At 55.5% G+C, this 13,804-nt stretch overlaps 1 protein-coding gene across 1 annotated transcript; it reads right to left on the minus strand.

Moving 5' to 3' along the window:
- Window positions 1-751: 751 nt before the first annotated feature.
- On the minus strand, window positions 752-9,963 carry CUNH1orf115 (chromosome unknown C1orf115 homolog). The gene is made up of 2 exons (XM_056110760.1): window positions 9,677-9,963; window positions 752-1,561 (listed from the first exon to the last, which is right to left on the minus strand). The coding sequence occupies exons 1-2, from the start codon at window positions 9,926-9,928 to the stop codon at window positions 1,442-1,444; spliced, it is 372 nt and encodes a 123-aa protein (XP_055966735.1). The 5' UTR covers window positions 9,929-9,963; the 3' UTR covers window positions 752-1,441.
- Between the last annotated feature and the right edge of the window lie 3,841 nt (window positions 9,964-13,804).

A 13,804-nucleotide genomic window follows, 5' to 3' on the forward strand; every position in this document is an offset into this window, starting at 1 on the left:
GCCCGCAAAGAAAGGGGGGTCAGTGGAGAAACAGGTGTGGTCACAGGAGGAATAGCCACTGAACTGCCGGAGAAAGCCACCGAGGTGTGTCCCTGTCCATGTGGCCCGTGTGTGCCTGACTCTCGGCCCAGGCCTGGGGCTACTCTGGATGGTTCTGCTACATATCCGTGTTGGACGATTCTGGCGTGATCCTTAGCCAGGCACTCTGCGCTCTTCCTCATTCCAGACGTCCGTCTGTCCGTCGTCCTCCTGCCTCCTCTGCTTCCCTGGGCTGGACTGGTGACATGGGCATGGGACCCCCTCCCTGGCACCGGCTCAGGGTACAGTAGGTGCAGCCCCAGTCCTGCCACCAGGATTCTGGAAAATTCTCCCAACGGCAAGGGGGTCCTGCAGGTGGGGTGGCACCTCTGCTTCCCTCTCCAGGCCTGACCTGGTCAGGCGATGGTTCTGTCCACGCTGGCCAGGAATCCAGGGAAGGCAAGGTCGAACGGGGCATACCATGCCCTCAAAACCCAAGGGAAGCATGTGGGCTGTGGGATCCCACAGTCCTCTCCAGTCCCCCGAACTCCCCCACACTGACACAGGACATTCAGCCTGCACCTGCATGTCTCTCCTCCCCCCCCTCACACCTGCCCTCTCACATTCCCTCCTTCCTTCCCTCCCTCTATCCCTCCATCCATCCCTCTCTCCTGCTCTCTCCTGCTCTCTTCCTCCCTTCCTTTCTCCCCCCCTCCCCCCGCCCAACACTCTCTCTCCTCTCTCTCAGCCACAGGCCAGGTGCTCTGGCTCCTCTGGCTCCTTCTCCCTCGTGCAGCCGTTGGTACCAGGCAACCAGCAGAGACGGGAGGTGACCCAGCTCTGGGTCGAAACACAGCGGGGGTGAGCCTGGGCTCCCCAGCCCTGGGCTGCACCCCCTGCCACGGCACTGCAGGAGCATGGCTGTCACTTGCCACACTCAGAAATGCACCTTCTTCAACCTCTGCTGCCTGTATGCAGCCTCCCGGTGAGAAGGGCTGGAGAGAGGCAGAACAGAACATTCTAGAACGCACTCTCCTCACTGTGGGAGCAACCAGACAGCCTCAGGCAGGAGCAGCCTGGCCTGGAGAACATGCCTGGACTCAGGCTTGCTCCTTCCCCCCACTGTCATCACGGCGATGGCCCTCCAGAGCTTCCCTACCCTGGGGTTGGCCCCTACCTCGGCCCTAGTCCATGGACAGCTGCTTCCAGCAGACCAACACAGTGTCTAGAGCCACGACGGAGAGGTCAGTAGCGGCCAGGGCAGCCTGCCCACAGCACGGATCCACCACGACAGAGAAAGGCATCATTTGGCTTATTCCAAGAAAATTGGGGGTTTGAGGACAAGAGAGAAAATGTTTCTGGCTTCGTGCCTCCCAGAGCTGAGGCCCCAGCCCTGCAGCGGCACCGGCCCCCACCGCTCCCACTAGCGGACGAAGGATACCACGCTGGTGGCCACGCCGAAGGGGGCCGAGTAGGCAGCAGCAAAGCCCTGCAGGCCAAGGACCACATAGCGGCAGCCTTTGCTGATGACCTTCCCGAAGTTCTGTCCAGAGAAAGAAAAGAAAAAGCGAAGGATTAGTCACGTGGTGATGACACACAGACACACACATACAGAGACACATTTACGCACACATAAACAGACGCTTGTACACACAGATACACACACAGACACAGTCACATAAACACACATAATCAGAGATACTACACAGACACACATAGTCACACACAGGCAAATAAACACATAAATAGAGATACTAATACACAAACACACACAGACACACAAGCACATATGCACACATAAACAAAGATACACTCCCACATATAAACACACATTTACACATCACAGACACACACAGGCATATATACACAAACAGGCATTCATACACTCAAGCATATGTGTACACACAAACAGACACACACGAAAACACAGAGACACAATGCACAGATACACAGACACACACCCACAGACACATGCACACATACAGATATACACATAGTGAGACAGACACACAGAGAAACATGTAAGAGACACACACATAGAGACACAGAAGCACTCATACACGTGGATAAACGCAAGCACACATATAGACATACAGAGCCACAGCCATACACAGAGACACAGACAGACACAGACACACATGCAGGCATCCTCAAAGGGGCTCAGCAGGGCCCTACAGGGGGAGCCTCTGGCCTTCCTGGGGGCGGGGGTGGGGGTCTAGCAAGCTGCCGCCTCGGGTCATACCTGCCCCCATTTTCTTTCTTTGCCCACAGTCCCTTAGGTGGTCTCATTCACTTCTGGGACAGTCACCGCAGCCAGGCACCACACCCCGCCACCATGGGGCCATGTCCACAGCACTAGGGTAGCCTGGACACGTGGGCTAGGCCCTTTCACTCAGCTGCAACCACTGTCCACCAGCGGAACCAGCACCCCTCGAGTTCCCAGAACTGTCCCGACACTTCCGGTTGCTGTTTCCTCTGAGTCAGCCCCTTCCCGACCCTTCACTCTATAAGAGGGTCAGCCTGGGGGATCTCAGGGCTCCCCTCACTGCCCAGCCCAGAGCCCTGACTGGAGTGGATTATGGTGTGTCCCTGGGGTGCGGGGCTCTGGGGTGGCCACGGAGAGGAAGCCGGGGCTGCTGGCCATCTCCAGGGTCCTACAGCTGCGATGAGAGAACGGAAGTCTAGCTCCCAAGGAACCCTCGTGGGGCTCAGATGGCGATGCCATGCCTGGCTATGCCGAGCTCTGGGCTCCGTCCCTGGGTCACATGGCACCCTGACACGACTGGGTTTACGACCCGGCCCCGGGCCCCTGAGACCCTGCCCCAGGTCTCGTCTCAGGCCCGGTGCCCCCACCTCAGGGTCCTGCTTTTCCTCCATTTCTCTAGTCTGACTTCCTCTTGAACAGATAAGGACTCTTAAGCCAGCACATTTTTGAGGATGTCAAATGGATTAATGAGTTTCTGCCGGCAGAATATTTTCGAGGGGGCTTTCCCCAAGGGCAGGAGCTCCCCCTCTCCCCACTGTCACTGTTCTGTTTGCTCTCATCACTGCTCTTGCTGTAAAGAGCCAGTCAGACCTGTGATGCAGGGGTGGAAACTACACCTTTCTCCTGCTGATCTGCAGCCAGACCTCTGGTTTTGGGGTGTAGCTGATGGTAGACATCCAAGGACACCTGAGGAGCCGTAACCTCAGCTTCTCTACATCCCTGACACCACCCGGCCCATCTCACCAGGGGTGTGTGTGTGCGCGTGTGTGTGCACGTGCGCATGTGTGTGCGTTTGTGTGCCTGTGCGTGTCTGTGTGTGCACGTGCGCATGTGTGTGCGTGTATGTGTGTGTGTAGGGGGTCGAGGTTGCTAAGAGACACCGGAGAACCCAACTCCCCTGTCTGAAATCTTAACAAAACTCAGGAGCAAGTGCAGAACTGCCCCAAGCTTGCTCCAGCCGGCAGCAAACCAACACCTTCCACACTCATTTCCTGCCATTTAATCAGACTGCCTGGCCAGAGCCCTGAGCCCAGGGTGGACCCCCAAGTAGGGGTGGGGGGGGCAACTAAAATAGCTCATGCTCTGGAGCAGAATTGAGAGCTGGGGTGGAAGGAACGCCAGCCCCTCCCTGCATTACCGAGCAGACCCTCAGACGGCCAGCCGGCACAGGCCCCGCTCTGCCCTGTGCATGCTTTCCTGCCTCAAACCTGGCACTGGAGGCAGCACCCTGCGGCCTGTCTCTGCCCCCTGCCCAGGTGCCTGCAATTTGCAGCTTCTCTCTGCTTGGAAGAACGTAGCTGAAGGGGGTGGTGGGTGGGGGCGGGGGAAGGCCAGGTGCATGGTTATCTGCAAACATCCTCTAGAATCTTCTCTCTCTCTCTCTCTCTCTCTCTCTCTCTCTCTCTCTCTCTCTCTCTCTCTCTCTCTCTCTCTCTCTCTCTCTCTCTCCCACCCTCAATGGCTGCAGGCCCCAAGCACAGGTTTATGCCATTTCCTCTCTTCTGTGGAACCTGGGGCCAGCAGCAGCCCAGGTGCTGCTGCCTCAGGCATGACGGAGAATGACGGAGAATGAATGTCCCTTTTGCTAGTCAAGCTGGGGATGTTTTCTTGAGTAGTGCAGCTTTAGAAGCAGCTGGGAGTGGGGGGTTTCCCTGCACAACTCCCTCCTCTTCATTAGAGTTGCCCGAGGGAGCAGATTTGAGTTGAGTTTTGGACCCAGATCCTCTCTTCAGGGGCTGAGAGTCCAGTAAAAGCAGAAGGTGGAATAAAGCCCTCCCTCGGGCCTGTCTTCACCTCAGAGCCCACCAGCACCCTTTGACGTGACCAAAGGGACACTGCAAGCTGCGGGAAGGTGAGGGACTGGGGGGTTGGCCGGGGATTAGCCGCCAGGGGTAGCTGAGCTGTGTTAGGCTGCCTGCGTCTATGCAGCTCCTCCTGGCTGGGTTGCACTTTGCAGGTAAAGCAAGTACTTTTGGGCACACCCAGTGGTGCCCAAGGCTTACTCCTAGCACTGTGCTCAGGAATCACTCCTGGTGGGGCTAAGGGAACCGTACAAGGTGCTGAGGGTTGAGCCCGGGTCAGCTGCAAGCAAGGCAGATGCTCTACCCGCTGTGCTAAAACTCAGGCCCCTGGCAGAGTGTTTCTAAGCAGCAGCAGATTCGTGGTGACCCTGCCCTGAGCGCTATGTGTGGGGCTGTTTTCCAACAGTGTGAGTGTGTGTGTGTGTGTGTGTGTGTGCGTGCGCAAGCGTGCACCGCACCTCTGACTACAGGAGGAAGAAATGTGGTGTCCATGTGCGAGGGGCCCCGTGTGTGGGGGGCTCGCTTGGCTGGGATCCTCGCTTTTCTGCAGGGGTCTGGGACCCCATGAGCAGCTCCCCCAGGTGTGCCTATTTGGGGGTCTGTGTAAGGACGTACAGAGAGCAGATGCAGGAGCTGGTTCTGAGGAAGTAGTGACTGGCAGAGAGAAGGCACCACGGAGAGCTACAAGGGGGTTCCCCGGCACCAGACAGAAGGGTGTGGCTTTAGAGCACTCTGTAGGGAGTAAGGTGGGTCTCACAGATCCTGCATGGAAAGCCCCCATCTGTCCTTGTGAGGTTTGCTCAGAACCTGGGCAGCTGAAGAACCCCTGGCCAATGGAGCGACGGGCTGGGGAGAGGTCACAGCAGGCTGGAGTTCAGGCTGTGCAGACAGGGGCGCTGGTTTGATCTCCAGCATTGCCTGATTCCCTGAGCAACACTGGGCATGGCCCTGGGGGAGGGGCCAAGCCCCATCAGGAGTTGTCTCTGGTGACAAAACCAAACAAAACCAAAACAGGAAAGAATGGGAGAATGCCCCCTCCCCTCCAAGGTGTCCTAAACCCTCAAACCAGGAGGTGGATCGTGCTACAGATGAGGAAACTGAGGCAGAGATGCCTGCAACTAAGATCACCCACCAGGAGGCCCAGCAGCGCTGTGCCTGGCGGCCTCGCTCCAGTGCCCGCCCCCACCAGAACAGGCCTTCTCCATCTCCAGCGCATTTTTCTGACAGGGAGGCAATCCCCTCTGGGCGCCCCATCACCCCACTACACTATTTTCTGTTTGTCTTTGGGCCACACCCTATGATATTTAGGAAGCACCCCTGGCTCTGTGCTCAGGCCTCACTCCTGGAGGTGCTGGGGGTCCCTATGTGGTGTCGGGGGATGAACCCGGGTGAGCACTGCAAGGAAAGCTGCGCTCTCTCCCCAGCTGCCCTTCTTTCAGCTCTAGTTCCTGCCACATGCGGGCCCCCGGCTCCCGAGGTGGCTGAGAGGGTGCAGCGGAGACACCCAAGTGCACAGCGCACCCAGGGCTCCTGGGACACAGCCGCAAGGACGCCCTTCTCTCCCCGCGCCCAGGAAACGGTGGAACAACAACAAAGGCCTGGGCGCCTCCTGAAACCCCACTGGGCGCGCTCTGGCAGTAGGCCAGGCTGCAGGGGACCCGGTGGCTGCCGACTACAGGGTCCCCGTGGGGTGTCGCTCCTTGCACATTCTGGCGCCAAGCGCCCTCTCTGTGCCTGTCACCACTGGGAAGGAGCGGGGTATTCTGAGGAGGTAGGAGGGCACCGAGGAGCCTCAGCGTGGGGCAGGCACTGCAGAGCCAGCCATGCTCACTGCTACCCCGAAGCTATACGCTGTCACCAAGGGTCCCTGCTTCCCCGGGTGGCCAAAATGTCCTTGAGTGACTTGGAGGGTTGGGGACTGAGCCAGCCTCCCCTGCTGGGCACGGAGGCCTTGGCCGCCTCGCACGAGGCCTGCTCCTTCCTTAGGGGCCTCCAGGAGAAGGGGAGCTGCAACCACCTCGTGGGGGTGGGTGTCTTTGAGCCCTAATACCATCCTGTGCTCTCTAGGTTACCGGCTGAACCAGTGCTTTCTCACGGACAGCCGCCACCCCCACGAGCTGAGAGGTTTTCTTTTTTTTTTCTTTTATTAAAACACCGTGAGATAGTTACAAGCTTTCTTGCCTGAGTTACAATCACACAATGATCAAACACCCATCCCTCCACCAGTGCACATTCCCACCATCAATATCCCTGGTATACCCCCCTTTCCCACCCTCCCCCCGCCTCCATGACAAACAATATTCCCCATAATCTCTCTCTACTTTTGGGCACTATGGTGTGCAATGCAGCTACTGAGAGGTTGTCATGCTTGCTCCTTTATCTACTTTCAGCACACATCTCCCCTCCCGACTGACTCCTCCAACCATCATTCTCTTAGTGATCCTTCTCTATTCCAGCTGCCTTCTCCCCTTTGCTCATGAGGCAGGCATCCAGCTATGGAGCAGTCTTCCTGGCCCTTGTATCTACTGTCCTTGGGTGTCAGTCTCATGTTTTCTTATTTTATGCCCCACAAATGAGTGCAGTCCTTCTATATCTGTCCCTCTCTTTCTGACTCATTTTATCTGAGAGGTTTTCTTAAAAAACGAAAAAATCAGAGGAGATTCACAAAAGATTAAAAAGTCAGCAGAGCCCGAGCGGGGAAGGCACTTGATTTGCACATGACTACCCGGGTTTGATCCCCGGCACCCCACATGGACTCCCGAGTCCACTCAGAGTGATCCCTGAGCGCAGACAGGAGTTACTCCTGAGCCACTGCCAGGCGTGCCCAGAAACCCACTGAAGAAAATGAAAGTTAACATTGTAAAGTGTGGGGGTTCAGGGGCATATAGTACATTCCCCAAATCCCCACCTCTCTCTCTCTCTCTCTCTGTATGTGAATGTGTGTGTGTGTGTATGTGTGTGTGTGTGTGGTGCTGGGGGGCCTTATCTTGGAAGCGACCTGGAGTTGGCCATGCATGGTAAGCTCCTTGTACTCACTCTCCGTGCCCTCTGAAACATTTTCATTATCATTCGCCAAGGAAAACTTCCTCCCAAACCCCAATCCCGGTTGTGGGAACCCCGACCAATCTTTGCTCTGTTTCTCTGCACTGGCCTCTCCAGCTTCCTCTGTAGGTGGGACCCACGGGTTCCTGTGGGTTCGCCCTGACCACTGTTGGCTTCTCTGACTAAAGTTTTTTTCTGGCTGTCCTGCTGGAGTAGTTCGAGGACCATGTTCCGTCCCAGGGCTAATCCCATTGTTTGCAAAAAGCTCCTGTTTTTTCATTTGCCACATGATGAACTTTCGGGTTGTTTCCACCTATTGTAAATGATATGCGGGCTCTGTGTGTGTGTGTGTGTGTGTGTGTGTGTGTGTGTGTGTGTGTGTGTGTGTCGGGGAGTGGGAGAGCCAGTCATGTGGCAGGCCTGGTGGGAGAGGAGAGCGGGCAGGGTGCCTGCCTTGCAAGTGGCCGACCCGGGTTCAGTCCCTGGTACTCCGTATGGTCCCCAGAGCTGTCAGGAGGGCTCTCTGAGCGCAGAATCCAGGAGTGAGACCTGAGCACCACCAGGTGTGGTCCCAAAACCAAAACAAAAAGAGATTATGTGGAAGTTCTGGGTGTCAGGTTCCCAGGAGCCACACAGCCAGCTTCACGTGTCACATGAATTGCCACCAGCAAGTCCCACCTTCTCAGCACTTGCCTCCGATGCCACTGACTAGGGTTCAATCCCTAATATTGTCCTCTGAGCACCCCCACGAGTGACCCCTGAGTGCACAGAGCTAGGAGTAATTAAACCCTGAATGCCAGCAGGTGTGGCCCCCCAAAGCAAAATAAGAATAAATAAAATGTTAAACATATCCTATTTTAGGAGATTAATACCCAAGAATAGCCGAGATCAGTACCAGGAGGATTACTCCATGGCTTAGAGGCCAGCCGGGAATTCTAGGGGAAAGGGCAGCTCAGATAGAGAAGGGAGCACCAATTAAAGGGTGTTTGGAGGATCCTCCCAGGAGGGGAGATGCATGTTGAAAGTAGACTATGGATCGAACATGATTGCCACTCAGTGCCTCTTTTGCAGACTACAAGACCCAAAAGGAGAGGGAGAACAAAAGGGAATGCCTTGCCACAGAGGCAGGGTGGGATGGGGGGGTGGGGTGGGTGTGGGAGGGATACTGGGATCCATGGTGGTGGAAAATGGGCACTGGTGGAGGGATGGGTATTTGATCATTGTATAATCGAAACCCAAGCACAAAAATTTGTAAATCTACAAATGTACCTCATGGTGTTTCACTAATAAAAAAAAAAATCCTATTTTTCCGCCTCTTCTCCAACACTTGTTTCCTTGTGCCTTCCTCTCTCTCTCTCTCTCTCTCTCTCTCTCTCTCTCTCTCTCTCTCTGGGTCTCCTCCACCGAGCCACATTCCGGGCCAGCTGATGTTCTGGAAGAACCTTCTTAAGAGTCGTGCAGCAGCACCCGTGTCACTAGCCAATCCTGCACACGTCAGTGCATCCTGCTGGCCCTGGTGCCCAAGTCCCCCAATCATTCAAAGAGCTTCCGGACTGGTTTGAAACCCTCATCCTGGGAGAACTGCCCCCGACACATCTTTCTGCGTGTCCTAGGTGCCTGGGGGCTTGCCGAGGGCAGGGCTATGTGACCCCAGGTCTGTGCCTCTGTGACTTGCACTGTGTACCCCACCGTGTACCCTGAACACAGCCTCTGTGCTGGGAGATGCCCCATTGCCAGCCGAGAGCCCCTTTGGGCTCAGCAGCGCCCAGGACAAGGGAGGCTGGTGCTGAGCCCAGTCCCGCTGTTACTTTGTATCAACAGACATTACTGCGCGCTGCCTCGCCAGGTGGAGGTAACCAGCTTCGGGTCAGCGACCCGAAGGGATAAGAGGCCAGAGAGGATAACTGGCCTCCTATCAGATAGGGCTGTGGCCTTTGGCTGGGCCGGCCAGGGAGCCTGGTGGTTTTCTCTTCCGTGGCCTTGTCCAGGGGGCAGGGACAGCGTTGGCGTCTGGGCCCTGCCTCTGGACTTTGCGCTCTGGAAAGCGTTCCTTTACCCAGAATCGGGATTCTATTCATCCTCTCTTCAGGACCCCCCGCCCCCGTGTTGGCGGACACGGAACTCCTAGGAGAACGGGAAACAAACAGGCCAGGTCTGAGGGACGCTGGGCTGACCCTGGGGGGCGGGGGCGGGGGTCTCGGGTCCACGCTGGGCGGCGGCGCTTGCGGAGCGGCTGCTTCCCCGCGCTGCGCCTCTGGGACACCTGCAGGGGGTGGGGAGCGTGTGTGGCCCCCGCCGGGGTCCCGCGGGCGGGGCAGGGCGCGCCTACCTTGCCGTACTTCTTCAGCTTCTGCCGGTAGCGCCTCCGGGGCTTGCCCGCGGGCGCCGGCTCGTCCAGCGGCTCGTAGCGCTCCGGCCGCGCGGCCAGAGGCAGCCCCCGCGCGCCGCGCGCCCCCCGGCCAGCCGCGCCCGCCGCCTCGTCCCCGCACTCGGCCAGCTCCAGGATCGCCGCCTCGTCCTCGGCCGGGCCGCGGCCCCGGAGCCTGCGCGCCCCGCCGCGCAGCCGGGCGCCCACCGTCATGCTGCCGCCGCGTCTCCCGCCGGCCGCCGGGCTGGACCGGCCACCTCTGCCCGCCCCGCCCGCCCCGCGCCAGCCGCACCCGCGCCCGCCCCGCGCCCGCCCGAGGGGAGGTGGCGGTGGGGGCTGTGCGCGGCGCCCCCTGGCGGCGGGGCCTCGGCGGGGCCGTAGCACCTGCAGCCCGGCGGGGCCAGGGGAGTCAGCGAGGGCGCGGTGACCTCGCAGGGCGCGTCCTGCAAACCGTGATGCCCAGGAGGGGGCTGGGGGGAGGGAGAGAGAGACAGAGACAGACAGACAGTGACAGAGAGGGACGGAGAGACAGAGAGACCGACAGTGACAGAGACACAGAGAGACAGACACAGACAGAGCGAGTGACAGAGACACACAGAGAAAGACAGACACAGAGACAGAGAGAGTGACGGAGACAGAGAGAGGCAGAGACACAGAGAGAGACACAGAGAGACAGACCGACGACAGAGAGGAAAAGTGCCAGGCGGGGGCAGGAGGGAAATTGGGGACACTGGTGCTGGGAAATGTACACTGGCGAAGAGGTGGGTTTGGGAACATTGTATGACTGTAACCCAATCACAGACAACCTTATAACTGTATCTCATGGTGATTCAATAATTAATAAAATATATTTGCACTGAAGTGGGGAATTTTTTTTTTTAAAGAAGTAAATGAACCCTCCAGTGACGTGATTTTATTGGTCCAACTCCAGTTGGCTGAGATGGTGATGATGACGGTGAGGGCGTTATTCGCAGCTGGGAACACTTTATTTCCATAGTTTGAGCAGAAACATCAGAGCGCTGCCTCGGTTTCTTCTGGGAGCAAAACCCCTCCCCCTCCCTCTCATGATAGAGTGAAGTTGTGCTCCACTTAGCGGTAGGGTTTCTGCAGTGAGAAGGAGCAAACTAGGTAAAATGCAGCGTAGTCGCGGGACAGATAGAGGAGAGGGAGTCGCTGCGGCTAACGCTGACCAGTGCCCTGTCCATGCGTTGCTTCTCAGAGGCACGAGCTCTGCAGAGAGCACCGCCCGGTCCCAGCTGCTGCCCGGGCTGCCCACGGGAGCGGGCCAGACTGCACGCGCGGGGCGGACCTCTGCTTGTCCCACACCCCACACTCCAGCCAGCACTGCCCGGGCAAAGTCTTCTCTCTCGCTGTGCCTGGCCGGCCGGGATGACCTGGGGGCGGAGGCCGGAGGCTCACCTCTGCTAGGCTTCAGCAGGGACCCGGCACCCACCTTGTGGATGGTCGGGAAGCGCGCGTGCTTCGATTTTCGGGCTGCTCCGAGCGGCTGTGCTTCTCCCTGGATCTGCGCGGCACCGCGGGTCCTGCCCCGTCGCGGGCTCGCTCTACCTGTCGCCGGATTCTGATCAACTTCGCAGTGCAACAGCTCCCCCTGAAAAGAATTCTTTAGCAACACTAAAGAGTTTTGTTTTCTTGGCTTAGATGACTCAAAAGCCATGAAGAATTTGGAATCGACTGAGTTATGGGCACTTAAACAATAATGGAGGCAGAAAACTAAATGTGATAGAAAAATGAGGTCTGAATTAGGACTTTATGGGCCAAAAGAAAATTTCTGGGAACTCTTCCCCCAAATAAAGCACATTTGTATTCTCCCTTGCCAATGGCAAGCCATTCTAATATATAGAGATAGATATGTATTACACACACACACACATATAAATTTATAGGTATTTATCATTTGTTTTTATCCAAGTAGATTAAGATCCCATAATGACTGACTTTATAATCAATTAACATGAAAAACTGCTTTGTCGGGGCTGGACCCATAGCACAGTGGGTAGGGTGTTTGCCTTGCATGTGACTGGCCTGGGTTTGATTCCCAGCATCCCATATGGTCCACTGAGCACTGCCAGGAGTAATTCCTGAGTGCATGAGCCAGGAGTAACCCCTGTGCATCGCTGGGTGTGACCCAAAAAGCAAACAAACAAACAAACAAACAAAAACACCCTGCTTTGTCTCATACATTGTAAGAATATGTTAATTATTATTTAATTGTTGTAACGCAAATGTTACCATTAAAAGTATGTCAGGGTTGGGATGTGGCTTGTGGTAGAACATATGCCCAGCCTCAGTGAGGTCCTGAATTTTATTTCAGCTCCTGATTCCCGGAGCATTTTGGGAAATTATTACAGCACCCCCCACCCCCAAGAATTCATGGATAAAAGGCAAAGGAAAATAAAAGCAAACTATAATTTATGCCTGTCGCTTCAAATGGCCAAGCTTAGATACGCAGTGCTGTAGTGGTCAGAAGAGAAAGCTAAATGTCCTACTGAACAGTGTAGGTTCTAATGGGGCTGTCCAGGTTTGCGCTGAATGTTTATTTCTCAGCCTTGCCGTGTTTACCGCTGTGCGTTGGATCACTGGTGGTGAGTCAGAGATTAAAGGAAATCTGTGTTCAGTCCTATCTGTTAACACTTAGTAAAAACTGTTTTTATTTTTTCTTTTGTGTTGGGGCCATACCAGGCTGTGTTCAGGACTTACTCCTGACTCTGCTCAGGGATCACTCCTGGACGGCCTCAGGGGACTCGATGTATGTTGGGGTCAAACCTACCTGCTGTACTATCTCTCCAGCCTGTCAAGACTGTTTTATGTCTCCCCTTCCTTTTTTTCGTTGGCCCCCATTCTGCATTTTTTATTCCTCCTTCCCCACTTCATCTCCCCCTCGCCTCCCACATCCCTCTACCCTTACTCTCTTCCCTTTGTCTAACCTGTAAGTGTCCACCAGCTGATTTCCATTTTGTTTTGTCTGTACTCAGTTTCATCTGCTCACAGTGCTCACAGTGCTCACGAGGCTGTGATCACCCAATATTTGCCTTTTCCTTCTGACTAATCAAGATTCACATAATCCCGCTAAGAGCCTTCCATTCTGCTGCAAATGACAAACTCTTCTCTTTTGGAGAGTAAGAACACAGCTCTTTGCTTTTTGGTTTGGAAGTCACATCCAGCAAAGCTCAGGGGTTACTCCTGGTTCTGTGCTCAGCAGTCATTCCACTGTTGCTTGGGAACATCAGATGCAGTAAAGCAGCCACATGCTAGGCAAGTGCCTTATTTCTTGCACTCTCTCTCAGGTCCCAACTTTCTTATTTAAAATAAAATTGCTGAGGGGCAAGGCTGATAGTAGGGATATTGTAGATAACGCTGCAATAAACATCGGGGTGAATAAAACGTCTCCTGTCAATGGTTTCAATTTCATCTTGTGGATGAAAATTTCATTTTTGTGGATGCTCCATCTTATTTCCCACAATCCTTACCCAATGGACATTCCCATTTTCCACTGTTTTGAAGACTGAAAAAAACTCATAAAACTGAAAACCTTTTGCTAGTGTCTGAATATAATCACAGAGTAGGAAGTAGTGAAATTAGTGGGCTCCTTGGTTGGCTTATGTGAGATGGAGAGGAGACTGGCGGACACTTTCTCCCAATCTGCCTGTCACCCCAGGGCCAGCCCCATTAGGTGGCCATCAAGCCACACCTCATGCTCGTTTACCCTTCACGCTCGAGAGGGAATGTGGGCTTCTCCAGTGACAGAAAGAGCTCCAGAACACATCTCAAGAGGGGAGATGCAGGCGACATGTGTGCTCAGGCACCTGGTATATCGGCTACATGGGCACAGCAGTGTACGGGCTCTGGCACTTCCTTTGTTCAACTTGGCTTTATAGGGTTTTTTCCAAGCTGCCCCATGTGGGGATTCTAGCTAGGTAAGAGTCTGTTGCTAGGGAGGTTGCCAAGGGGGTAGAGCTGGGAACGGTTGATGTCTTTGACATTCTTTTCCTGGCCTTTATTCCACTGGAGCATCTCTTGGAGGGGGTCTGGGTCTCTTGGTGCCAGGTGAGTCTTATAAGGTCTCTG

The sequence above is a fragment of the Sorex fumeus genome, unplaced genomic scaffold (assembly GCF_029834395.1).
Source record: "Sorex fumeus unplaced genomic scaffold, SorFum_2.1 ptg000010l, whole genome shotgun sequence".
NCBI classification, from domain to species: Eukaryota; Metazoa; Chordata; class Mammalia; order Eulipotyphla; family Soricidae; genus Sorex; species Sorex fumeus.